Source organism: Suncus etruscus, chromosome 10 (assembly GCF_024139225.1).
Source record: "Suncus etruscus isolate mSunEtr1 chromosome 10, mSunEtr1.pri.cur, whole genome shotgun sequence".
In the NCBI taxonomy this organism is placed as follows: domain Eukaryota; kingdom Metazoa; phylum Chordata; class Mammalia; order Eulipotyphla; family Soricidae; genus Suncus; species Suncus etruscus.
In genome coordinates this window covers 60,435,573-60,462,572 of record NC_064857.1, presented here as the reverse complement: position 1 = coordinate 60,462,572, position 27,000 = coordinate 60,435,573, and the positions used below count along the sequence as shown (strand labels likewise).

Below are 27,000 nucleotides of genomic sequence, written 5' to 3'. Positions count from 1 at the left end.
GAGGTGAAAAGCAGATCTCGGGAATGGGGGAAAGACAATTCTACAGGGAGAGATGAGCGGTCACATCTTTACACTGGAAGCAACTCAGAAAGCCCTGTTAGGACCAGAGAGACTCCGGCCAGCCTGGAGTGTCCTGGTTTTCCATTTCCCGTCCAGGCTGCCTCCCTTATCACACTTGCTGTGCCAGGCTGAGCTCAGGGACACACCTGGACACATGGCCCAATTCTGCCTGGGGCACCGAGGCTCCTTTTCTGGATGTCACCACAACAAAAATTCTCGAGAAAGCTCCGGATTCAGTCTCATAGGTATGTTGCTATATGCTTCACCATCATTTGAATGTTCCCAGTCTTTCCTGTAAGGTTGAGGGGGAGGTCCAATCAGGGGCTCTCAAAACCAGGTGAGCAGGGGATCCCCTTAGTTCTGTGCTCGCAAGAATTCGCATCCCTGGCATCCTGTACACAGCAATGAGCGTGGGCAGGACCTTGGGGCCTTCTGCTAACTTCCTTCCTCCTCAGGATGGATCCAAAGCAGCCGTAACCCAACACCAGCTGGACCAGTGGCCCATGGCCTCTTGGTTCCAGTACTTTCTTTTCCTAAGTAGTTCCAATGACTGAGCCAACCAGCTAGTTGGCAGGTAATTCCACTTTTCTACATGTGTTTAGGGGGGAAGCAATTAGCTTTAAGATCATGCCAAGTTGGACATTAACTGCAAAGGAAGAAAAAGAGAAGAGCTTAAGATGGAGCTTCCCAACAAACACTGATACTTGAGGTCATTCTGGGTTCGGAGCTCAACTGTAATCCCATGCCCCCTCCCCACAAATGATGCAGCCATGCTTTGCTATGCTCTGAAGTGGTACCAAAGGGGAATATAGGTAAGGACAACCCACATCCAGCACCCAGGAAACTGTGCAACTAAAATGAAGTCACCAAAAAGGACTGTCATTAGTGACTAGCCAGGGCTCTCCTGACAAGAGAACAAGGAGAAATGGAACAGGCCACAAGAAACTAGGAGAAAGATTCCTGCTCAGATTGTTCTAGAATATTCCAAAATATTCATGCTCATTGCTTCAACATGGCCTGCTCATCTTGTTCTGAAACAAGCTTTGATTTCTCAGCTCTGGAATTGATCACTATCAGATGTAAATGGATCTGCCACATAGTGTTCAAATTCTCTGATTTTCACCTAAAATAATCTCTCTTGATTATTTTAGTGATCGTCAAACAATACTCTGATCCCATAATACACAGCAATATTTTTCTTGTTAACAATGAGTAGGTAAGCAAAGATTTTTCCTAAATGATGGCACAGCTGGGAGGCTATATCTCCACATACATTTATAGGTTTGCCCGCCCAAACATTTAAGTTTGGAGTTTTTCTTTCAATGGTGTTGGGAATATGGTTCAGTCTGACTAGTAGTACGTGATTTTCGCCAAGTTCAAAGCAGAGGGAGCTTCTGACGTAGAAGAACATGCTCAAACATGCTCCTGCAAGATCTTAGTATTGTTCTTCAGATGGAGCCTGACCTTCCTGACCAGATAGACTGTTTCATCCTTCTTTATGACACAGCATTTCAGAAGGTTGAAGGGTGAAAGATAAACACTGTGAACAAATTTGCACTAGAATCTCTTAAGGGAAGTGGGACAGGTCAATACAAATTACTCACACCTACCTCCAAGTTTTTCTTCAACCCAGTCTGTGCTTTTGGACAATACAAAGGTTTGGATTTGTTTTGACAAGAGCCAAATTTCCCTTACAAATTTTTGAGAAAGGGAATCACAACAGAAGGTCTTTTTCTCAGCTCTGAGGATACATATTCATAAGACTGCAAACGGCAATTAGCCGTCAGCTTTCAGCTTTCCGAAATCGCGTATTTTATTAAATAACTGTTAAATAGAATTTTTACAAAATTAAGTTGCATAGAAAGTTTCTGTCCCTGAAACTCGGCATGTGTCTGTCAGCAGCTTCTGTGGCTCTTCTTGGGGAAGCTGAGGACACAGCAGCTGGGCGGTGAGGACACCCCTTAGGCTCAAGGAGGTGGGTGCAGCGCCCTGTGTGTGTGGGGAAGGGCCTGTCTGGGGCAGCTCCCTTGGCCTGCCCATCCAATGGGTCAGGAAGAATTTAGGAGCTGAGCGACGCTGCCAAGACATTTCAAGTAATAGGCGTCAAGAGGGGTTTCTTCAGCCTGGGAAAGTGCTGGGAGGGGGCGAGAAAAGGAGAGGGAGAGAGAAGACAGAATATTCTGTTAAGTGTTACATATATTGTTAACCATAAGCACAAACAAACATGAACAGAGTCTAGAGAGAATCAGAAATTCTACTTATGTTCTTTCATTTTCTTTTCTTTCTCTCTCTCTTTTTTTTTGGGGGGGGGGATCCACACCTGATGTTGCCTCTGTGCTCAGTAATTATTCCTGGCAGGCTTGGGGTACCCTATGCAAGCCGGGGATGAAACCCAGGTTGGCTGTGTGCAAGGCAAACACCCTCCCTGCTGTGCTATCATCACTGTGGCCCCTCTATGTTCTTATCATACTTGCACTGGAATATTTTACACTGCTTAAAAACAAATATGTTTAAAGAATTCATGTTTGCTTTTTGATGGCTAAGTCTGAGAATAAGCAAAAGCAGGACACAGCTCAGAAGTGAGTCACACTGAGCTCTGATTCAGGTCCCAGCCTCTTTGCTCTTACACTCGGACCCTCCCTGCCCTGAGTCACTCATGGTTACAAACAGAAAGAAACCCCCACAAAGGGGAAAAAATCTAACTCCCCCAGACTCATACCTAAGAATACAAATGAGCTGCCAGTGGTCAGAGCACAGGCTGGCACAGATGGGACCAGGGTCCAAGGAACACTCAGTCAGTGGTGCCCAAGGGTTGAGGGCAGACACCTGCCCACCATCACTGCCTGCCCAGCCTGGGCCATGGGGCTTTTCTGGGAATATCCTGGCCATGTCTGTTTGTTTAGGGTCCCAGCAGTTGAGGGTCCTTAGTATGATTTTAAAAACTACGGTATCTCAAACCTTCCTCTTTCAAAACACTGTATCCTGTTAAAAAAAAAAATGTCCCCCAGAGAAAGAACAGAACAAGAATGGGGGATATTTCTGAAGCTCCAGCGAAGAAGTTCTTCAAACCTTGCCTCCAGAAGTCTTGACATTGTGGGGGACTAAGGAAACATTGTATTATTCATCTCCAGAGTCACTGACTGACTTACATGCTGAATCACAGTCTCTTACAAATAAACGTACTTGGGGCCGGAGAGATAGCACAGAGGTAAGGTGTTTGCCTTGCATGCAGAAGGTCATTGATTCGAATCCCGGCATCCCATATGGTCCCCCGAGCCCACCAGGAGCCATTTCTGGGCTTGGAGCTAGGAGTGAGTGCTGCCAGGTGTGACCCAAAAACCAAAAAAACAAAAAAGACAAACAAAAAAACCCAAATGAACGTACTTTTCTTTGCTGAGGAATAAGCCTCGTCCACTCTTCGTTTGATTGATGGATTCTTCAAAGCTGATTTGGCCTGGAAAGAACAGAGACCCACCTATTACTTGCCTCCTTTCCCTTAGGTGAAGGATATCCCTGCTGACCGATGTGCATCCTCCCTTCTTTCCTCTCAGGCCTTTATCTCCTCTCCTTTTATGCAAAGTGCTGTTTAAACTACCCTGTCTTATTTTCAGGGTTCCACAGTCCCTCTAACCTCAGCTTTCCAAACAGAAAATCCAGTGTGACGGATTTGCTGATTAACAAATGTTTGCTAAGTGACTCCAAGTGCCAAGCACTGTGCTCAAGAGAGCCCAGACAAAGCCACCTACTACTGCTGACTCCTGTACAGTCACTGGGAGCCCATCTCCAAGGTCAAAGGTGACACAGGAGGACCAAGAACAGGGCCAGGCCTTGCAGGGTGCTGGGCGTGAGGAAGCCCCTTCACCATGGGCACACATAACAGGATCAGAGGGCACAAAATTGTTGGGCTGGAGAGATAGTCCGAGGGTTTAAGTGCTTGCCTTGAACCTCAGTATCCCTGGTTCCAATCTGCAGCAATGGGCCCAGAGCAGCACAGCCAGGAATCATTCCTGAGCCCAGAGGCAGGAAGAAAAGCTCCTGAGCCCAGCCAGGTGTGGTTCAATTTAGAAAGGAAAAACAATATTCTGAATCTAAAGAAATACAATGATCATAGACCAATCAGCATAATGGTGCTCAGAGCTCCTGGGTCCCCCCTGGGTCATTCTCAGCCCACCTGTCCAGTGAGTGGTTGGGTACAAAAACCTGAGTGTTTGAAATGAAAAACCAAAATTATGAGCTCAAAGAGTGGAGGTAAGGGGGCCATAGTGATAGCATAGTGCATAGGGTGCTTGTCTTGCACATACTGACTCAGGTTTGATCCCCAGCATCCCATACAGTCCCCCAAGACTTCCAAGGAGTGATTCTTGAGCGCAGAGCCAGTAAAGAAAAACAATCCTCATTTCCATGGAATCTAGTGTTCTCTGATCTAAGGAGTTCAGAATTAAATGGGTGGACTTTGTTTCTAGTTAGTTCCTTGGTACTCCATCCACAACTCAGAACTTTAGGAGGTCGAGACAACAAGAAGTCACAGCAATGGGTGGGGACAAGGACTTGCTGTGTAAATTCGAGAGATCCAGTGGGGTCTCTCCTTCATCCTGCCTTTTTTTTTAATAAATAAATAAATAAATACATGAATGCATTTATTTATTTTTGATTTTGGGGTCACATCTGGTGGTGCTCAGGTTTTGTTTTATTTATGTTTTTTGGACCACACCCAGCAGCACTGATGGGTTCCTCCTGGCTCTGCGCTCAGAAATCACTTCTAGCAGGCTCGGAGGACCATACGGGATGCCAGGGATCAAACCTGGTCTGTCCTGGGTCCGCCATATGCAAAGCAAATGCCCTACTCTGTGGTATCGCTCTGGCCCCGCCATCATCCTTTTTTCTCCACCCCCACCTCAGCTGCCTGCAGGCCCCAGGTACTTTCCCCGAAGTCTCCCAGGAAGCTGAGCGGAGGAAACCAACCTTCTGGTAATTGTGGAGCAGAGCCCAGAGCGCCGAGGCGCCGACCCTCTGTACATGTCGGTGCTCGCTCTCCAAGCAAGCGGCCAGCAGCTGCACGACTTTTTCTAGCAACCAAAAGCATTGAGAAAGAAGAGTTATTTTTTCTAGTGTGGGCCAGTCAGGCAGCCGCCCCTTCCCACTGTTGGGAATAAATGGTCTGGAGCCACTATTCCTAGAAGAGGCCATGAGGGCTTCAGGTTGGGAGACCGGTGGGGAGGGGGAACTACACTGCTTTGTGTCAAGGCACCTTTAGTTGGCAGTGACAACTGTCAAGCAGAGGCAAGATGAAGGAATGGGTCAACCACACTCACTTGTGTGTGCAAGAAGCACCTTTTGCCCTCGGAACCAGTGAGGCTTCTCTGACATGGGATAAAGCAACACACCTGATCTGCCTTCCTGGCTAAGTGTTTGGAGATAGGACTGAACACCCCAAAGGACTGTCCCAGTGCCCATGGCAGCACTATAAGGTGGGCCCTGGGCAAAGCCAGCCGCTAGCAAATCCATATTTAGGTGTGTGTGTGTGTGTGTGTGTGTGTGTGACCAACAGGGGTGTGTGTGTGTGTGTGTGTGTGTTCTAGAATAGCACATAGGGGCTGAAGTGATAGCACAGCAGGAGGGGTATTTGCCTTGCACATAGCCAACCCGGGTTCAATCCCCAGCATCCCATATGGTCCCCCAAACCTGCCAGGAGAGATTTCTGAGCACAAATACAGGAGTAACTCCTGAATGCTGCCTGGTATGGTGCCAAAACAAGTAACAACAACAAAAAAAATAGAATGGCACATAGCGAGGGGGTACCCTGGCACTAGAGTGTAGCAATTACATCCAGCCCACCATGGCCCCTGAGGAAAAGGAAGTTCGGAGAAATAGGCTGCACCTGATCCTGCTGCAAATATGGAAGCAGGGTTGCTTCTGGCTGGGACTCTGCAGCCAGCGGCCGAGATCTCAGGGCTCAAGAAACACTCGTCAAATGAAGAGCCCGGAACAGCATGTGTCCCCTTTCCCCATCAACCTAGACCCCAACACACTGAACCCAAGGCTATGGGGCAGATCCTTGAGGGCAGCCTGTGGAGGAGAAAGACGAGCTTTGCTCTCAGAGTCCCCCAACTCATGCAGGACTGCAGACACAGTGGCTTCCAGAACCACCTTCTGCTTGAAACCCAGGAGCCCCTGGCCTTAGGTGTGGGCCACATCAGGCACACACACACACACAAACACACACACATACACACCGTTGGCCAAGATTCTGGGCCTGCTGGCAGGGCTGAAGCACATGTTGTGGAAGATGAGGAGAGGCAGATCAGGGCTGCTCTTGTGCTGGAACCTGCTCAGCTCCGTGAGGACATCGAGACAGCCATCGAGCCTCAGCAGCATCTGTTGCCCATCCTCAGCCAGTGAGATGTTGAGTAGCAGCTTGAGCCAGAGCATGGTGAGCTCACTAAGGGGGCGGGTCCCACCTCGTGGCAAGGTCAGCGACAGGAAGTTTTGTAAGAAGTTGCTCTGCAGGGGGAGAAGAGGGAGGGCGGGAAGGGAGAGGAGGATGAAAAACAGGGAGAGAGAGAGATCATTGTCCTAAATTGTTCTTAATGACGGGGCACATGGAACCAGCCAGCACAATTATGGAGGACTGAGAGTCGAGCTTGGGGACCCCTTCAGGCCTCTAGAGTTCCATCACTCTGCTTGCTTTGGACCATTCTGCTCCTCATGAAAACCTCTTCTGAGGGATGGGATATCCTGGAGTGATAGCACAGGGTAAGGCCTTGATGAACCTGGGTTCAATCCCCGGTATCTCATGTGGTCCCCAGAGCTTGCCGAGAGTAATTTCTGAGCATAGAGCCAGGAGTAAACCCTGAGTACCGCTGGGTATGGTCCAAAAGCAAAAACAAAATAAATAAAATCTCTTCTGGAGGGAAGAAGAGCAAAGAAAACCTGGAAGCAGTCTGGGACACCAGATAGCAGCATGTGGGTCCTCTCAAAGACTGGGGACATGGGTTTGAGAGGAGCCCAAAACATCGTGATCAGGTGCCAGGTGGAGATTCCTTTCGGCATGTTACAATTCGGCAAACGTTGGCAAAAACTATTACTTTAACTGGTAATGGTAGCTTTACCTCCAAGCTAAATCCTTGCCACAAGTGTCCCCCAAACCCTTGACTCTGTGAAAAACACTGTCTAGAATGATCTACATGCAAGGAAGAGGGATAATGTTGACACTGGTGGCAGGAAATGCACACAGGTGAAGGTTGTTAAGACACTATGCCCTAACTCAACCAATGAATAACTTTATCTGTGAAAATAAAATGTATTATGAATAATCTTGTAACCATGGTGTTTAAGTTAAAAAAATATATTAAATAAAAAAAGACCCACTGTGGTGAGGCCAAAGTAATCTCAGAATGGGGAAGGCCAATTTAGGTTCTATCCTCAGCATTCCGTAGGGTCCCCCTCTGAGCCTGCCAGGAGTGATTCCTCAGAGCAAGGAGTAAACCCTGAGCACCGCTGGGTATGGCCCCCAAACCATAAACAAACAAATAAAGAAATTTGGGAGCACATTTGGGGAGTCCCCACAGGGCCGGCTGTGCCCAGTGCATCATTGCATTTGCCCCTTCTCCCTGACTGAATTGATGCCACCAGATTCTTCCCAGCCAGGTTCTGTCTTGAACGTGTCTTAGGGCTGCCAGAGGTAGGAATGGTTGTTCTTTTTGCAGGCAGGACCTGTACACTAAGGTGCAGAAAGGGAAGGCTGCTCTAGAACCCTTGCAACTGGAACCATCTGCCAGCCTCATGCTCCATCACTCACGAAATACTAGCTCTGACCACTGTGCTCACCCATGGCACATGGGGTGCCTGCATTTGAAGTGCCCTTAAAATGAGGCTTGTCATCCGGAGGGCCAAAGCACAGTCCTCATGGCAGAGATTTTGAGCCTGAGCTGATAACAGGAGAAGCCAGAGTCCGAAATGGAGAGAAAAGAGGTTTCTTGTCCTGCTCTGGGGGACACCTTCCTCTTGAAGGCCCTGTGGTGAGGCCCGAGAGTTCCTGAGGGAACTGCAGGCTCCTGGCCCCAAATAGGTGAGAATGCGTTGGTCTCCAAATCCCCCAATCCTCGAACGATTTCAAGACACACAGCGACACCCAGGGGTATCCAAGTGCCCCACACTAACAGGCCCGCAGCAAGCTTAGCTCCGACCAGCCACAGGCAGTGACTCACTATCACCCAGAAGACTAGAGTTTGCCTGGAGATGCCAGAGTATTGGAATATCCAGTTCTTACATTACTCAGGACAACTCTTCTCCACATGTGCTTGTCCCACTGGGGAGGGAAGCACCTCTGGATTGGCCCCTACCTCTACCTGTTCTCTACCAGGGGGGTGGTCCTACTCTTCCCAATAAAGACCTCAGGGCAGAAAGACTTCTGGTTTTGGTCCCACAGCTAGCCTGCCTACCTGCCAGTACCCTTTTCCCTGCTTGTAGAAGCTTGTGGTGGAAGTTTCTCAACCTGTTTTAGCTCCCTAACCTGTGTGGATAATTTCATGTGTTGGGCATCGCTTCCAGACCTGAATTCCCCAATCCCTTTGGGACCGGGGAATGAGGCTTCCACTACACCAGAGGAGCAGGGAAACTGGGTCCTTCTAAAGGCTGGAACTTTCCCTGTTGCGTCCAGGAGAAAAAAGTCTCTGGCTCTCAAACTCTGAAACAGCAGGAAGCAACGGGGAAACCACTCCTGCTACCCTGTGAAGGGATCTTTCCAACTGGGCCTCTGGGCAGGGCAGAAACACCCCACTCCAGATGGACCAGAACATGGGCCCTGGAACGCAATTATTTGGCTCTGTCTCTTTTAAAGTGCACTCAGTGAAAGCAGTTCTGGGGACACTTCATATGTCCAAGGGGAAGGAGTCAGGTCTGACCTGGAGTTCACAGGGCCTGTGAGTTCATCAACTGTCAGAACGACTAAAACATGGTGGAATTGTTGTGACCCAATTTTTTTAAAGACCAAAACCATGCCGCTAAAAGATCTTGCCTGAATGTAAGACAGCTGTCTCTCTAAGAAACCTTTTTTTTTTTTTAAAGAGATCAACGCTGAGGTGCCAGACAAGAAGAGAAGATGGTAGGATCTTACTCCAGTCCCCATCCCATCGCGTCAGTCATCCGAGAGTGACACCAGCCTCCTGACCACCAACAGCCCTTCACAGGAAAGGTCCTGAAGTCGTAATGGATTAATCCCAGAAAATGAACTGTGGAGGTTTCCTGTGGGGCCCTGATTGGAAGGAAGATTTTCCTGGGCATCTATCCCTGTCTGGAGGGTGCAGGGGTAATTTACTTACTTTCTGAATTACTCCTTTACAGTCGTGGGACAAGGCCAGGTTGGAAAGAAACGCAAAGACCATCTGCTGCACCATGGTGTTCTCCAAGGGCATCTGAGAAGCCAGCTTCAGGAGACGTTGCATCAGAGAGCTTCCAGGCGACCCTCTACAGGCTGCCGGCCCAGACGCAGACCAGCACAGGGAGCTGCAGCCTGTAGAAACAGTGGACATATGATGATACTGCCTTATGGTCACCACCACCACCAATCCCATTCCCTCAGATAACCCCAACCCGAGATGGTGTGCAGATGGTCCCACAAATGCCTTGGCCATTAGCCTGCATGCTACACATTGGTACCAAAGGCTGATGCTGAGTCTATGTTCGACCGAATGTGATCACTGTGCTTGTTAAGGGCCTTGCGATCTCAACAGAGCATCAAAAAACTCTGGGCTTATTTAAGGCATAAAATCAGCATGAAAGGCTGTGTGGTGAGTGAAACTGTAGAACTGGGACAGCTGAGTCTTCATTATACAGAACTATGGTACCAGGAATTTTGGGATGGTGGTTGGGGACAGGACAAGGCTGGCAGCTGTGTATTCCAGAGGGTGCTGGACTGGCAGGAGAAACGAGGGCCCTAAGAGCCAGCATGTGCTTGGCTTTGAAAGTACATTTCCAGTAGGGTGGGGACAGGAAGTGTTTTTTCTTCCTGGAAAGAGGCCATGGGGGTCTTAAAGTTGGGGAGCCCCTAGGCTGGACACTGGGAGGGATGTCAGAGGTCATGCAAGTACACTGGAGGGGTGTCAGAGGTCACAAAGGCTGCAGCAGCTTCCACCAACTCAGAGTAACATCTGGTACATTCTGTATAGAGGATCTGGACCAGCTCGCATGGGCTGTGCCGCCTCCAGAAGCCATATAGGAACATTCCAGCAAACTGGGCAAGCAACACAGGTTTGCTCAGAGTTAAAGCCAGCAAGGAGACAAAATGATTCCCTCACTGCAGTGACCTAATGCCAATGCCAATAGGTGCTCACAGGGAAACGGGAATAGCCATGGCCCTTGGAGAGCTGGATTCAAGCATCTCTGTGCTCTGTTCATGGTTCAGCAGCCAATTCTTCTGTACTTTCTGTGGCTAACCGCTAACCCAGAGGTGGGCAGTGAGAGCTGCATGATGCTGGGTGAGGAGGGGAGGGGAGAGGAACAGGAATGGGAGAGGGGAGGGGAGGGAAGGGGAGGAGAGGAGAGGAAAGGGAGGGACAGAGGTCTGACTGTGCTGGGCCACTCTTACTGGCCAGAAATCATGGAGCAGATTCCAGAAACACAGAGCCCCAAGCTAGATCAGATCACAGTGAGAGCAGCGAGGGCAGGACTATCTGTGCTGAACATATGGGAGTGCCTTAAGCTCCATCCATCTCCTCCCCACCCTCTGGGTCTGCTGTCCAGTCTGGGAAAACAAGGGCTTAGTTTGAGAACATTCTGAACCTTCCCCCACCATTGCTGACCAGCCCTGTTTCAAGCCAGTGGCCCTAAGGGAGTGGCACCCACTGCTCTTCGCCCAGCTCCCCTTGGGCTTTCCCATACTAGCTCTGCAAATAATTGCTCACTCCTCAGCTTTGCTCTCTCTGGGTGCTCAATATCAAACATGCAGAGCACACACAGGAGGAGATGGGGGAGCAGTGGCCATGTTTATTCTATTATCATTTCCCATTGTTTCCTGTCACTTCCCACCGACCTGGGCCAAAGCCAGTTTCCCATATAGACTCTCCTGACACGCCCTGGCCCAACACACATGGAAGTACCTGCTGGTGCTTCTAAGGTCTTTGCAAAAGCTGCCAGATCCACAGACCCTCCACAGGCGCCTTCACCTCCCCCTTTCCCAGAGCCATACAGATGTCAGTATTCTAGAAGGTTATCAGGCGGCACAGGGCTCGGTTACCATTAGGGAAGCTGGCGGTGTAGACACAGAGGAGCTGCAGGGCCGTCTGCATCAGCGAATCATCCATCAGGAGCCAGGGCCAGAGTGCATGTAGTACTGGGACAAGGTGGGCACGGAGTGCGGCTTCCTGAGGTAAAGGGAAATGAGGGAAATGAGGCAGAGGAAGTGAAGCACAGGAAGGGAAAACCTGGCCACACACCCCACCTGACAGGATGACCCCAATTGAGCTCTTCGAAGGAACTCTGAGGAGAGATTAGGCACTTGGGTCCAGCACTGCCCAATCCTGACTGTGCTCCCCCAGCACTGGGGTGAGGGCATCACAGGCAGCCCTGCCCCAAGTTCAGGAGCACATATCAGGTCTCCTGACACTCTGTAAACCTCTTTGAGCCCTGTTCAGAAGGGATTTACAGGAAAGTCAGCACTCTGGGCAAAAGGGACTTCCCAGGAGGCCCATCTCCTCCTCCGGTGTTTGAGTGAGTGCATGTGTAGATGGATCAAACACAGGCAGGTCCCTCTCCTTCAGTGTGCCTCTGTGTGCAGGTATATGTCTGTGCAGGCAGAAAAGAGGACTCCTCTCACTGTGTCATGCATGTGTCTATACAGTCAAAATCAGGTCATGCTCCCTGAGCAGACATGTATGTGTATGTATAGACATAGGCACAGACAGGCAGAAATATGTATGTAGACAGAAAAACACGTAGATAAAAACACACGTGTAGAGACAGAAGTGTACCTGTATAGAGATACACATACCATATATACTCAAGTATAAGCCGATTCCTCAATTATTGTAATTGTTTTGGGTATATATTTTTATTTTTGAAATTTACCAGTGACTGCTGCATTTTTCACCTAGGCTTATATTTGAGTCACAAAGTTTTCCCAGTTTTTAGGGTAAAAGTAAGGAGGTCGGCTTATACTCGAGTATATATGGTATATAGAAACAAACATGTATAGACAAACATGCATAGAAACTTGTGTACACAAAAATAAGTGTCTATAGAAACACATATGTACAGGCAGAAACAGGCATGTAGAGAGACAGGCTGCTCACTCAGAAGCTGCCAGGTCCCTGGCTGGTGGCATCTTTGTTCAATTCCCACAATGCCCCTCCCTGGACCTGGGATCACCTCTGAACTCTCTCCAGCAGCTGCATTTCCCAGAATCTATCTGGCCTCAGGACACTCTCCCAGGAAACACAGAAGTAGTTGTAACCACCATGGGCTGGAGAGAGTATGATGGGAAGACCACTTGCCTTATACCCAGGTTCTATCCCTAGTACCCCACAGTCCCTTAAACTATACCTGAAATGATCCTGAAATGAATGCAGAGCCAGTGACTCAAAAAACCCCAACTTTCCTCCCTGCCACCCTATTTCTCCTCCCTCTAGTCCTGTGGCCTGCCGACTCTCTCTGGGTCCTTTCAGGTCACAGGCACTGAGACTGACCAACTGATAAGACTGATGGACAAATGGACCATCGAACCGACAGACCTAAAGTTCTTTCACCCTCCCTTCACCTCGAACAGTCAAAGCCACTAGGAAATACTGGCAGGTGAGTCTGGAAACCACCAGGGTAAAGGTGTCACACAGGATGGAAATATGTTCCCTGGATATAAAATAACTCCCCACTTTGTGAAATCACCCCACGCGCCATACTTCCAACCCCAGGCGGATGGGTCTGATGCAGGTATTCAAGAAGGATTAATAAACCAAGCCAACCAGGAGTCATGGAGTCGATAGTTTCTTGCCTCATGGTGTCTCAACATGCAAAACAAGACTGACTTCTTTATTCTCAGTACAAAATTCACCAGGACCCCTGGGGAGGGTAGAGTAAGATCCAGGTGGGATTGGTTTAAAAGAAAGAAAATAGGTCAATATTTTTGTTTTGGGATAATAGCTGTATGCCATCTTACACATGGATAACTAAGAACATCAACCCTGAGAAGCACTAACATCTTTCCCGGAGAACTAAGAACATTTGCTCCAGAGAACTCCACACCCACTCAGAAAGGCTAAACATTCTTCCTTCACTCTTTCCTAAATGGACCCAAAAGACAGCTGCTGTGTCTGCCAGAGAGATTCCTCTTTGCTGAATGGCTCATGGTCCAAAAAATAAAATGCTGTCTTAGCCACTAGTAGCTTGGCTAGCAACCAGAAATGATGGGTGCAAAGTTTCCTTAGAAAGTTCCAGAGAATTCTCTGAGCCCAGAGTCATGGTGACTGGCTGTGCTAGGCAATGAATTTCATGAAGCTGCACAGCGAAAGGGACCACTGGTCCCTCCGATGACACTGATCCTCTTTTCTTTTCTTTTCTTTCTTTCTTTTCTTTTTTTCTTTTTTTGGTTTTGGGGCCATACCCAGCGGTGCTCAGGGGTTATTCCTGGCTATCTACTCAGAAATAGCTCCTGGCAGGCATGGGGGACCATATGGGACACCAGGACTCAAACCAACCACCTTAGGTCCTGCTGGATCATCTGCTTGCAAGGCAAACACTGCTCTGCCATCTCCTGGCCCCGACACTGATCCTCTTAATACAATTCTAAAATGAATACTTGAAATTCCATCAGTGAATTCCAGCAGACTGTTCTGGAAATCACTAGTCCTGGGCCCAGAGCAATTTAACACAATTTCAAGCACATGAGCTTGGAGATACCCGTGCTCCTGACTGATCTGTTTTTCAAATTCTACTACAAGAATAGAAATGGGAAGGAAGCCCTTTTTCTGGAACTGGAAGCCTCTAGAGTTCAACTCTGTCTGAGTCATTTCTGCAGAGCTGTGGCATGCAAGCACATTCTTGGAAAGTGTGATATCACAGTGACAGAGTGAACCCAGTACTCATGACAGATAATGTGGGAAACTGTAAAATCGCCCCACATGCCTTATTTCCAACCCAAGCAGATGGGTCTGAAGAAGGGTACCCATGAAGAATTAATAAATCAAGCCAGTCAGGAGAGACTCATGGAGTCAGTTTGCTCCTCTCTTTGGTGTCTCTCTGTACTCCAAAACAGACTGGCCTTTTTTTAATTAAACTAGTACAAATTCACCAGGAGGGAGAAGGTCAAGTGAGATCCAAGTGGATGTTTACATATGAAAGGGATAGGTAAAAATGAGAGGAAGTTGGGGGATTGCCTTTGTTTTGGGTAGCAGCTGGGTGTCATCTAACAGCACACACCTCAGCTCTGTGCTTAAAGGGCTCTATGGGACCTCTCAGCTCCCAGCCAGCCTCCCAAACAAAGGGACCACAGTCAGGGGACTTCAGGGATGGGGTGCATAGGCTGGAGGGTCTCCTAGTAGGAGCACTGACTCCTCTTGTCCTCTGGTACAGACACTGCAACAACAGCCTGGAAAGCAATGACCCACTTATGTGACCTTCCCCAACCACAAAAGACTATTGGGGAAGAAACAGAAAATAGTTTTGCAGGATAAGGAGAGCCTCTGGCTTACCAAACCACTGCAAGGAGAGAGAAAGGGGAGCAGCAGAGTAGCTGGACTTACTTTACACTCTTGGTTCTGGTACAGGCAGTTCCGCAACAGCTGCATGATTGTGCCCAAATCTCTGACGATGTCATCGTCCTGTTGGGACAGAGGGTAGCTGACAGGAGGGCCACATTGTGCTCCCACTAGCCTGATCATAGTGCTTGGGGGAGAGGGAAAATGACACAGCCAGACCCAAAGTTCTGGAAGGTGGCCTGGTCTGGCTCAAGGGTGTCCCAGAACCTATAGAGGAAGGAACACGAAGGAACTTAGGGACTCCAGATGGCACTGCAAGAAAAAAGCAGGTGCTGCTTGGTTTCCTAGTAGACCAGGGACAGACAGACTTTGTCCACAGAAAAAGGCTCAGCCTAGAGGGGAAACTAGAAAAGAGGTCTGGGGGAATAAAATAAAATAAATGGATAAGCACAGAGTCTCTCTGCCTGTGACTCGGCTGGGTAAGGCATTCCTTGCTTTCTAACTAAGCATAGCAGAAACTGGCTCCAGTGTAGGCTGCTAAAAATGGCCTGGGCCATGTTTGTGCTGTCTGCACACAAGGTACATATATACACAAGCACACACACCACACACACACACACACACACACACACACACACACAAATGCACACACTCCATTCATTTATTCCCTTGGGCCTTGCTCCTAAGCCAGCTTTTCAGTGCCATCAAATGTGCCCATCCAAGCACAGGGGCCTCACACACATCACAGAGCCAGACCCACATGCCTCTCCCTGGACTGATCCCGAGTTCCGATCCTGAGTTCTGGTTCTTTTTACCCTTTTCCTCAGTGCAGCTTTCGTGGGTCGCAAAGAGTCAAGGTTGAGTTGTGCATTGATGTTCATCATCTGCTCCAGGCAACTGTCGACCAGACCGGCTGAAAAGTGGATCCATAACCAACCAGGATGTTCCATTGGCAAGTGGGGGAGAAGAACACAACAATCAAACAAAGGGGAAAAAAAGAGCCTTTCCCACTTCTGACTAACTTCAGTGAGAGTATAATTAATCAGAGAGCTAAAAAATTAAGTCTGAGAGGCCAGAGCCATAGCACAGTAGAGAAGGCATTTTGCTTTGCATGCAACTGACCCAAGTTTGATCCCTGGCATCACATGTGGTCTGAGTGTAGTCCAAAAATCAAGCATGTGTGTAAGCCCACTGAGCAGTAAATCCTACTGATCTGAAGAGTCTGACACTGCTCTTCTGCCTCATTTCTAAGATCTTTGCTCTAAGCTCCAAGGAGCATATGAGAAGGACCGAGGAAACAGTACAGCAGTAGGGCTTCTGCTTTGCATGCGGCTGGCCTGGGAGGGATCCGGTTCGATTCCTGGCATCCCATATGGTCCCCCAGCCTGCCAAGGGTGATTTCTGAGTGTAGAGCCAGGAGTAACCCCTGAGCACTGCCGGGTGTGGCCCCAAAACCAAACAACCAACCAACCAATCAATCAATAAAGTTTAAAATAAAAACAAACAAAACAAAAAGCACATGAGAAACTCATACGGAAACTCATGGCCCTCTCACAGGAATATGGCTGCTACTACTAACCAGTCCAGGTATTATAGAAAGGCAGGACAGGGGGTGGGGGATGATTAGTCATGTACACGGCTGACCTGGGTTCGTTCCCAACACCCCAGATGGTCCCCTGGCCACTACCAGTAGTGAGCCCTGATTGCAGAGCCAGGAGTGAGTGGCCCCCAAAACCAAAAGAAAACAAAAACTTTCTTTTTTTGGTCATTAAATATGTATTTGTGGACAGAAATATTTAGCATGAAATTAAGTAATGTGTTACTTTTCCAAATCTTTTCTAATATTTAGATACAAATATCCTTTGGAGTGACTGTTCACAAAAATAAGTTATATACAGAGACTTATTTTGAAAGTTGTACATGGTTCCTGTGTTTGTTTTTATCTAAGAACACCCATTTGGGCGGGAGATGCAGCTCTACAAACTAAAGAAAATGCTTTGACTAAGGAAGGTTTAGATCAGGGGTCTCAAACTCGCAGCCCACGGGCCCTTTGCGGCCCTCCATACAACATTTTATGGCCCTGCCCTAGAGGGATCTTTTTTTGTTTTGTTTTGTTTTAGTTGTTTGGGTCATACCCCCCAATGTTCAAGACTTACTACTGACTTTGTACTCAAGGATCAGCCTGACTTTGCCTCCTGCAGCCCCCAGGTAAATTGAGTTTGAGACCCCTGGTTTAGATCCTGGCAGGGCAGGTCCCCTGAGCCTGTCAGGAGTGACCCTAAGCACTGAGCACCACAGCATGTGGCCCCAAGACAAAAATTATTTTTATTTACCCTGAGACATTCCATGCATGGCACACGAATCCTCAGGAAGTGAAGATGTGAAGATGCACAACGTCAACAGGTCTCACTTACACACACACACCCTTCCCACAGATACTGCCCTCTCTGCCACACACACACACACACACACACACACACACACACACACACACACACACACACACACACACACACACACCTTCCCACAGATACTGCCCTCTCTGCCACACACACACACACACACACACACACACACACCCTTCCCACAGATACTGCCCTCTCTGCCTCACCTCTCAGCACGTGTCCCTGCGCCTTCCTGCTCACGGCCAGCAGAGACATCAGGGCTCCGGCGGCGACTCTTCTCAGGCCATCCTTGGAACATCTGCCTTCATAGCACTGCAGAGGACACAGCAAAGTGCCTTGCACAAATCTTTGCCTGAGCAGCACTGTGAGGTCTGCACAGAGGAACACCCCGGGTTCAACCCCGCCAGAGTTTGTTGCATTCAAATGAGTCCTTTGGGCTTGAGATTATCACTGAGGATCATACTAATGGAAACAGAGGGCTGGGGAGAGGGAGCAGAGGAGAAGAACGGAGTGGTGGGGTGGTAAGGAAAGACAGACAGAGAGAGAGGCGGAGGGGAGAGAGTGCGCAAGCACACAGCAGGCAGCGCACTTGCCTTGCACATGGTCAACTTAGGTGGGATCCCGGGCACCACATATAGGGGAGCTCCAAGCCCTACCAGGAACGATCCCAGAGCAGAGAGCCAGGAGTAAGTCCTGAGTACGACTTGGGTGACCCACACTGCCCTCCTTCTTCCCAAAATGAGAAACACTTCATATGGAAAAGACAAACAATCACATTGAGTGATCACAAAAGAAAAGCGCTAGATTGACCATCAACAGTTACATGGTGACTCCACACACTGGCTTGGGTTTTCTGGGGACTGGAGATGCATATTGACGGCACTGAAGCTATGAGGCTCCATGATCTGCCCAAGGCGATAGATACAGCTAATATTCTGCAGGTATGGTTTACAGAGAACACATAAATGTAAAGGTAAAGGGTACAGATTCTAACGCACTTCTGATTAATCAAAGAAGGTAGCTTATTTTGCTTCATTTAGAACATGTATCAACTATATTAGCTATATATGTTCTTATATTAGAAATAAGGGGCCAGATTGATAGCATAGCAGGGATGGCATTTGCCTTGCATGTGATCAACCTGGGCTCAATCCCCGGCATCCCATATGGATCATTGAGCCTGCCAGGAGTGCTTCCTGAGTGCAGAGCCTGGAGTAAGCCCTGAGTGCCACCAGGTGTGGCTTCCAAAAAACCGCCATCCAAACAAACAACAACAAAAATGAATTTGCTTATTTTAATGATGCTTTCCAGTATTCTAATAACACTAAAGTGTCTGTATCTTTTTATAAAGAACAAAGCACAGAAGAAAGAAGAGTTGACATGGTCCTAACTTCATTAGTAAATGTGGTATTTTCTGTCACACACACCATGTCCCGGAAACCATGTCCTGGATGTAATTTTTCTCCTTACTTTCCCTTGACATGTGTCAATCTTCAGAACCCACTTCTGGAGCAAAAGAACCACATACTTAGGAGACAGGATGTCAGGGACCTGCAAGCATGTCCATTCCCATATAAAATACTTTTATATCTTTGATAATTGGGAAGAAATGAAGAGGAAAATAAGCGAGTAATTAGGAAAATATTCAGACACCCCGTGGTGCATTTTCCTTGGCCAAGTAAGTGAGCTACTGTCAGTCACTACTGCCTTACTGGCTTCAGGCTGGTTTCTCAGAAGCCGAGCCCTTTCTCCTTAATTTAGGAGGGAAAAACCCTGCCAGCCGGGCATGGAAAGGAGCAGTTTTATTTCCTCACACCCAACAGCCAAGCTGTCCTGTAGACAGAGCCATGAGAAAAAATATGTATCTGTATAGTTTCTTCAGACCAATAAAATGCCACTCAGGTGAATTATTTCCAGAGCTGTAGACATGCCTTTCAAGTGGCCGTAGATTATACTGGCCTTCCTAAGTTACTGGGATCTGATATATCACACTGTTTTGATAAACAGCTGGACTAAATTTATTTGTTCTGAATTTTTCTATCATAACCATTAAAAAAAAACAGATAAAAAACTCCTGGTCAATATAGTGGAATGAAGACAAAAGTGGAGGAGACATAGTTAGCTTAATTTTAGATTCTTCCAGAATACTGGCATGACCCTAATGGCCATACGTTTGCTTACCTTTTTTACTTTTGGGTTTTTGGGCCATACCCAGTGGCGCTCAGGGGTTACTCTGGGCTCTGCACTCAGCAATCACTCCTGGCAGGCTCAGGGGACTACACAGGATACCAGGGATGGACCAGGTCAGCACATGCAAGAAAAAAACCCTCCCTGATGTGCTACCACTCTGGCCCTGTGTTTGTTTGCCTTTTAATTCAAATGATTAGGTCCTTTTTCAGCATTTCACTTAACCACAATTTTGAAGAGACAAAGACCTCACATACCTGCAGAATCGCCCCACTGAGCTGTTCTGCTGGGCTTGCACTTCCCTGGGTCTCCTCGAGAAGGGCAGTGATGGTGACGCTGGCAGGGAGGCTCTCGGGAGCTCTGTCCTGGCCCTGGAGATGCCGCTGGGCTTCTCGAGTGAAGATCACGGTCAGGAACTGCAGACACGCGGTGGACAGACTGAGCCAGTCGGCAGCCAAGCCTATGCAGTGGCAGAACATATCTGGAAGAGATCATATGATCAGAAACGGAATGGAGGAAAATCCATCCTGGATTTCAAAAGGCAAGCAGACTGATTTGAGTAGTTATGTTTGTTGCATTGTTCTTGATAAAATTGTATTGGGTTATTAGATATTTTATTAAACCAATGCCACTGCTAATGAAAGCTCATGATAGCTTAACTAAGTCTGAAGGTACATGTTTTTCTTTACATAAAAATAATCACATCTGGGGCTAGAGCGAAAGTACAGTGTAGGGCGTTTGCCTTGCACATGGCCAACCCAGGACGAATTTTTGATTTCCAACATCCCATATGGTCCCCAGAGCCTGCCAGGAGTGATTTTTGAGTGCAAAAATCAGGAGTAACCCCTGAACAACACAGAGTATGGCCCAAAAAACAAAAACCAAAAAAAAAAAAGAAAAAGAAAAAGAAAAAAATCACATCTCACAATATTTACTAATACTTAAAAGACAAACCTTTTTTGTTTATTGACGAGGACCTCTCTGAGGTCCATTGGAACTGACAAAGTCTCAAGAGCTTAAAAATATTCATGCCACCCCTACTTTATGAAAACAGAGTGAGCATGACTCTATCCATATTGCCGAGTATGAGTGTGCTTCTGTTTTTCAACAGCTTGAGGCCAAATAGTACTTGGCATGCAGTGGGCATAACGAAGCCACCACTGTTTCAGGGTTCAGTCTGGCAAAGAACAAGAGAAGTCAGGGACTGATCTGCAAACAATCCTGGCAGAGAAGCACAGACCAGGCCACTCGGAGGAATCACCACAGAAATCAGCCAGTGAGCTTCCTGTGGCGAGCATGGATTAATTTAAATTAAAAGAACATGTGATATTAATTATTTTATTAGACTATCATTGGTTTGAATTTTCTTTTAGTCCATTTTTTGGTTCGGTTCGGTTTGGTTTGTTTGTGTGGCCAGACCCAGTGGTGCTCAGGGGTGACTCCTGGCTCTGCACTCAGAAATCACTTCCTAGCAGACTTGGGAGATCCTATAGGATGCCAGGCATCCAATCTGGATCGGAAGTGTGCAAAGCAAATAACCTATCCGCTATGCTATCACTCTGGCCCTTAAGTTCATTTTTTAATTATTTTGGCTCCATATTGGTGTCAGTCATAACCAAAGGGTTTTCTACCCAGATTTAAGTTTATAGAAATTCTTATTAACATAAGAAAAATCACTTAGCAGTAGAGTTTCATAAGTTAGAAATGAATGCTGTAAATGTATCAGTTTTTGAGTAACTATATCAATAATATGTATGGGTCACAAAGATTAGAAAACAAAAACAGAAACAAAAAGTTACCGCATGGCAGGAAACATTACTGATTCTTTTTACTATTTATTATTGGATAACATTATTATCCGTGCTAACTCTATTTATGCAGAAGACTGTTGGGTTGTTTGTTTTTAGCTGGAGCTATACCCAGGACTTGCCCTGGGTGGTGTTGGGGGCTGAGGGGCGACCTAATGGGATTCTAGGGACTAAACTCAGTCTGGCTGCATCCAAGGTAAATGCCCTTCCACTGTACTTTCACTCCAGCCCCTGCAGCAGACTGATTTTGGACAAATACCACAATCATATTAAACTGCACTTCATTGGCTGATTTGATATTTAATATGTTTTTTGTCACTAAGGAAGCAGTGGCAGGGGAAGAGATTAGACTCAGGGGTGAGCAAACTTTCTGCAACAGGCTCCTGAGGAAATATTGAAGATGCTTTGTGGGGCATATGCTTGTGGGGCATACACTTGTCACGTCTATTTAACTCTAGCCTCTGAATGAGTGGACAGCCAGAGGCAGAATGTTGATGAAGAAGGGTCTGTCTGGCCCCCTCCAGGGCATTCACCAGACTCTTTTCTCACCAGTAGTCGGTCAGCTGTCTATGGGGCCTGGAAAGCACCTTCCTTCATCTTTAAGCAATTCAGAGGTTCAAATACTGACCACCTCATCTGGATGCCTGAGAAAAATCTCCCCGATTAATCTCTCCATTTCTTCTTGAAAAGGACACTAGACCCCTCAGGGTAAAGGCAGGTCTCTCCTTTCCAGAATACTAATAATTTTCTTTCTTACACATCATCTGTTTCTTCATAAATCTTACCTCAAAACTATCACACTGACGCAAATGGATCATACATCTTAAGTTTTCAGACTGACCAAATGGTAAAAACAGAGGGGAAATCAAAAAAAAAAAAAAAATGTTCACTGATTTAGTAAAAACTGGAAAATAACTTGGAAACTTAAAATTACTCCATTTTGAATACACTTTAAATGGTTCTTTTGAAAAAAAAAAAAAATAAAAAAAGCTAACAATGGAGACAACTAGCACAGCAGGTAAGACCATTAGCCTTGCATGTGGCTGACCTGGGTTCTATCCCTTGTACCACAAATGACTTCCCAAGCCCAGCAGGAATGATCTTGGCTGAGCAGACAGACAAGAGTAAACACTGAATACCACCAGGTGGTCCAGAAACAAATGGAAAAAATGCTATGAACTTGTATGTTTAAAAAAAAAAAGACAGCTAGATTTCTTGCTATCCGAAAATTTGGATGAGAAAAAGTGAAAGTGCCCATTTGGTTAATTTTGGTTGGCAACTATTATAGGAACCAAACCCCGAGACAGGACTGGAAGGAGGCAGGGCACCAGCCTTGCACAAGACTGGATCAGCCGTGACCCTAGTTCCCATCACCAGCACTGCCTGGTAAAACATCTTTGGAAGAGCTTTACTTTGTGCTTGGGCATTTCAGGGTCTCAAGACAGACAGAAACAATGCTGGAAGGATTTGCTTTTTAGTAGGATCCAAGGTTCTCACACCCACATTCATACCCTCAGACACTCCAAAGCTCAACATTGTCCACCTCTGAGCCATACAAGCTGGAACAATGCAGGCTTTTACAAAACCAGTAAGTGGCTTTTTGTTTTGCTGGGTCACACCTGGTGGCACTCAGGGGTTCCTCCTCAATCTGCATTCAGAAATCATTCCTGGTAGGATCAGGGGACATTATGGGATGGTGGGGGTCGAACCTGGGTCGGCTGTGTGCAATACAAATACTCTCCCCGCTGTGTACTCTAGCCCCGGAAACATCTCTGTTTTCTAAAACTGAATTTATGGGGAACGTCTACTGGCCTCTCAAAGCCAGTGTCTGGCTGTCGCTCAGCTGCCCTCACTGCTCTGTGTCCAAGACTGTTCCTCTCCCATGCACACCAGGACCTGCTGGCTTGTCCACTGGGAGGCCCCACATAGCTAAGCCTCCTTCTTACCAACCAGTGGTGCCCAGTGCTTGGCCAGGGCCTGGGTAACAGTGAGGAGCGAGGTGGCACCCGCCTTCCGCAGGAGTGTGGCCAGAAGATCCAAGAGCTGAGTCCATGCATGGTAGAAAGCAGGTCCAAGCTCCGCATCTACAAGTCATTAGTCATGCGAGTAAACAACACAGAAAAGAAAAAGGAAGGTTGAAGACAACTCTCCTAGATTCTTCATTCCACGTAAAATGTCTGAGAAAGATCAACGCACTTCAGCATAATCTCTACTTTATTTTCTAGACACTTCTTTCCTACTGTTCCCCAAACAGACAGACAAACACAACCATGCACACTTCCTCTCGATTCTCCACCACAAGCCCAACTTGGCATGAGGCCCCAAGTCTGCACAGAACTTGCTCACTTAATGCTGGGGGAACCAAGAAAATATGTCCGGGTTTGCTTCTAAAGGAGCCCAAGTGCTCCTGCCTGTCTCTGTGCAGGGGAGAAGAGGGAGATGGGAAGGGCCAAGGGGCAGAAAAGGGGCATTTCTGTGAATGCTTACAAGAGCCACAAAGAAAAACTAGGGCATACTATGTACACGCTGCTAGCAGTAGTGCCAGCACTGTACAAAAAACCAGGACAGGGAAAGGAGGGTCTCCGGCACCCCGTGACATTGGTCACTGTTACTCCCAAGAATCCGGATTCTTTAATCCCCAATATTGGGAAAGTCACTCCCAGAAGTCTGGGTTCACTTAATCCTTGGTGCTTCTCAAAGGTTATGGCCTCCTCAGCTCTATAAAGACCTTCTCAGACACACACCCTTCTTCTCCTCCTCCTCCTTGTCCCTATGGAAGTTTAATTTCATAATGCACACTTCTAGTCATGCAGCCTCTGTACTTACATATAAAAAATAAAATGGAAGGCTCGTGATTCTATTCACTATATGCTTAAGAAGGTCAAATAAAATATTTAGGGTGCTTGTTAAAAATTAAAAAGCCATTAACATTTAACTTTATAATTGTAGTTGCTGAATATAACTTTGAATATGATCTACATATATGCGCTGAAATACATCAAACTATACATGAAAGTCAGAAAATTCTACAAGTACACATGGGAATAAAATCAACTTTTTATAGAAATCATTCTTAACTTGTCTTGGTCCGGGAAGAAAAGATAGATATTTACTTAAAGTAATTTTAATGCACTCAAACTTTGGCTAGATCAAACAATTCCAGTCTAAAACCATATGCTAAACACTCAGATATCATTAATTTTTTTCATCCCTTAACCTAATTATGGGTTAAGCAAATCAAAGAAATAAGATTTTTACAGGGCAGAAGTGAGCTTTGGAGTGTCACAAAGCACTGTCAAATCTCAATTTGTCTCCTTAATACCATATTTTCACTCTTTGGGGGGTTTAAGGACCCCTGCAGAGTGAAGAGCATTACATGGTCCAACCTAACTAGCTGTCATTTTTAGGATATCACTGTATTAAATAAATTTTCCAAGTAAGAAATTATAATTCCCACAAGCACTAGCATAAATTTTGTATTGGTGAGGTACTGAGGAATTGTTTGCTTGTATCATAAAACATGGCACTTATCAGACTTCAAACCAAGACAATCCCGAAAATTCAAAGGACTTGGCAAGAATGAACTGACGGGCACAAACAATTACCAGACAATCAATTGCTATCTTGGACAATTAACAGTCTCTTAGCTCTAATAAAGACATTACATGGTTTTAATTGAAAAGGAGCACTATACTCATATTTCCTTTTTTTTTTTTCAATAAATAAGAACTTTAATCAAAATTGTGATATTCTCTGCCAGGCTCCCAGATACTTGTTCTTATGAATGAGGTCATTTGGCTTCCACCCTAGTTCCTTGAGATAATGAACTCACCCGCTTCATAACATCACAGAAGAACTTGACCCTCATTTGACTGACATGCAGAGAATGCTCCTTTGTTAGAGCAAAACTTGCCTTGAATGGTCTCCTGGGACTGTTTTCAAGCACCGAAACTAGAAAATCCTTGATAAAGATCTTCCAGAAGACACAAACCGGCCCAGAACAGAAGCTGCAGGGAGAGTTTCCTCTTCCCTGATATAACTCATGGGTTTTCCTACCCTGAACTTATTGTGCTCACCTGCGATGTCCTTGGTGCCTATGACAAGGACACCCACAACGGTTGAGTTGAGGGGTCGCAGGAGCTCTTCCTGCACCACAAGGTCAGGGTCCACCAGTAAACATGACTGCAGAAGCCTGGACAGAGAGGACAGGAACTCGAGGAGAAAGGATGCCTGCAAGACAAGGGAGACACAAAACAATGAAAAGTTCATCTCAGTGTAAAACTAAGAGAAGTAGAAGACTTTCTTCTAAACTTCACATTGCATGCATCAGAATTAATTTTACAAGTTAATACAAAATGAAGGAAAAGCATCGCGTAACTTAAGAACCTCAGATGAGCACACAGCACACTGACCATTGTGTTTATTTTTTTTCTGGTCAGTTTTTTTTTTAAAAAATAATATCTTTATTTAAGCACCATGATTACAAACATGTTTGTAGTTGGGTTTCAGTCCTAAAAAGAACACCGCCCCTTCAAGACCATTGTATTTAATCTCTATTATTAGCAGGCATTAAAGGTGAGAGAAGTTTGGTTGACTCTTGTCACAGCAAGCACAGCAAACAGTTCCATGGGAGATGGGGGGGGTGTCTTTATAATTGTCATGTCATTAAACAGTGGAATTAGCATTTGAGAAGAGGCAGAAAGAGACAAGCGCAAATGATCGAATCTACAGAGAAAGATTCCCATTTTCCAGTGCACAAGTAGAGGGCTGTAAAATCACCCCACTGTATCTTCCACTCCAGTGAATGGGTCTGAATCAGGGTTGCATCTGAAATAATCCAAAGCAGGGGCACCATGAGGGGAAACAGCCCAGAGGCAAAGTTCAGTCGCCTGAGGCTTCGAGAAAGGGAAGGTTCTGGAGCGGAACCCGGAGGAATCCTGGGGAAGTGTCTGTCTGAGACTTGGGCTGTTGCCTTTACAAAACAAACTCACAATCAGCCCTTGCTGGGGCTGTTGTGAGGGTGATGTGTTTTTGGTACAAACTGGCAGCCATGCGGGATTGACAGCGACTCACTCCTGCACTTACAAGTGGTGCTAAGAGATAGCATAGCAGCATGCTGCCGACCTAGGACAGACCCAGGTTTGATCCTGGGCATCCCAAGCCTGCCAGGAGTGATTTCTGGTGGCAGAGTCAGGAGTAACCTCTGAATGCTGCTGGGTGTGGCCCAAAACCCAAAATAAAAAACGAACAAAAATAAGTGGTTCTGGGGTGGGGGCCTTCGAAGGACACAACGACACATCAGCTCAGTCAAGTCCAGTTGTTGATGGGCTCATGGTGATTTTAGACCTTCCCAGTCTGCCACAGTTTCTGGTGCAGCCCAGCTGCCTACCTTGCTGTCTTCCTGCACAGACCAGACACAAACCCCAAATACCAAGGGCCCATCTGAGCCAAAGAAGCCACTGCCTCAGTTCCTCCAGGTGCTGAACAAGGCCATCACCAAACTCCCTGATGCAGATACCCCAATCCTGATGTCATTGCTAGCCCCTTATTTCATTCCTTTCAAAAGTGCCTTTCTATGTACTTTCAGGTCCAACAGCTGAGGGCACCTATCCTCCCACCTGCATCATGGTCTGCTTTGTTCAGTGGAGATCCTGGCACCTTATGAAGGCCTCCATTGACACAACTGGGGTGGAGAGGAAAACGGCACAAATAAGGATACTCTGAGGCCCCTGGCTGCTTGGGGACAGGTGGCTCAGGGCTGGCACGTGGCACAGCCCAACTTTGTCACCAGGGCTTCCCAGGAAGGCAGAGATGTCTCAGTCTCAGGGAGCCCCATCTGGCCCACCTCTAGCTGCT

The 27,000-nt window shown here is 46.9% G+C and overlaps 1 protein-coding gene across 1 annotated transcript in view; it reads right to left on the bottom strand.

Moving 5' to 3' along the window:
• Positions 1-2,047: 2,047 nt before the first annotated feature.
• The window catches only part of RTTN (rotatin), a 117,646-nt gene continuing 92,693 nt past the window's right edge, over positions 2,048-27,000 (bottom strand). The window contains exons 37-48 of the mRNA XM_049781666.1: positions 25,221-25,374; positions 23,091-23,228; positions 19,594-19,817; positions 17,356-17,461; positions 15,560-15,657; positions 14,790-14,867; positions 11,294-11,420; positions 9,381-9,571; positions 6,294-6,561; positions 5,023-5,126; positions 3,445-3,514; positions 2,048-2,194 (exon numbers count right to left, since the gene is read on the bottom strand). Coding sequence (XP_049637623.1) covers positions 2,109-2,194; positions 3,445-3,514; positions 5,023-5,126; positions 6,294-6,561; positions 9,381-9,571; positions 11,294-11,420; positions 14,790-14,867; positions 15,560-15,657; positions 17,356-17,461; positions 19,594-19,817; positions 23,091-23,228; positions 25,221-25,374 — 1,644 coding nt within the window. The 3' untranslated portion in view covers positions 2,048-2,108. The remainder of the gene's footprint in view (positions 2,195-3,444; positions 3,515-5,022; positions 5,127-6,293; positions 6,562-9,380; positions 9,572-11,293; positions 11,421-14,789; positions 14,868-15,559; positions 15,658-17,355; positions 17,462-19,593; positions 19,818-23,090; positions 23,229-25,220; positions 25,375-27,000) is intronic.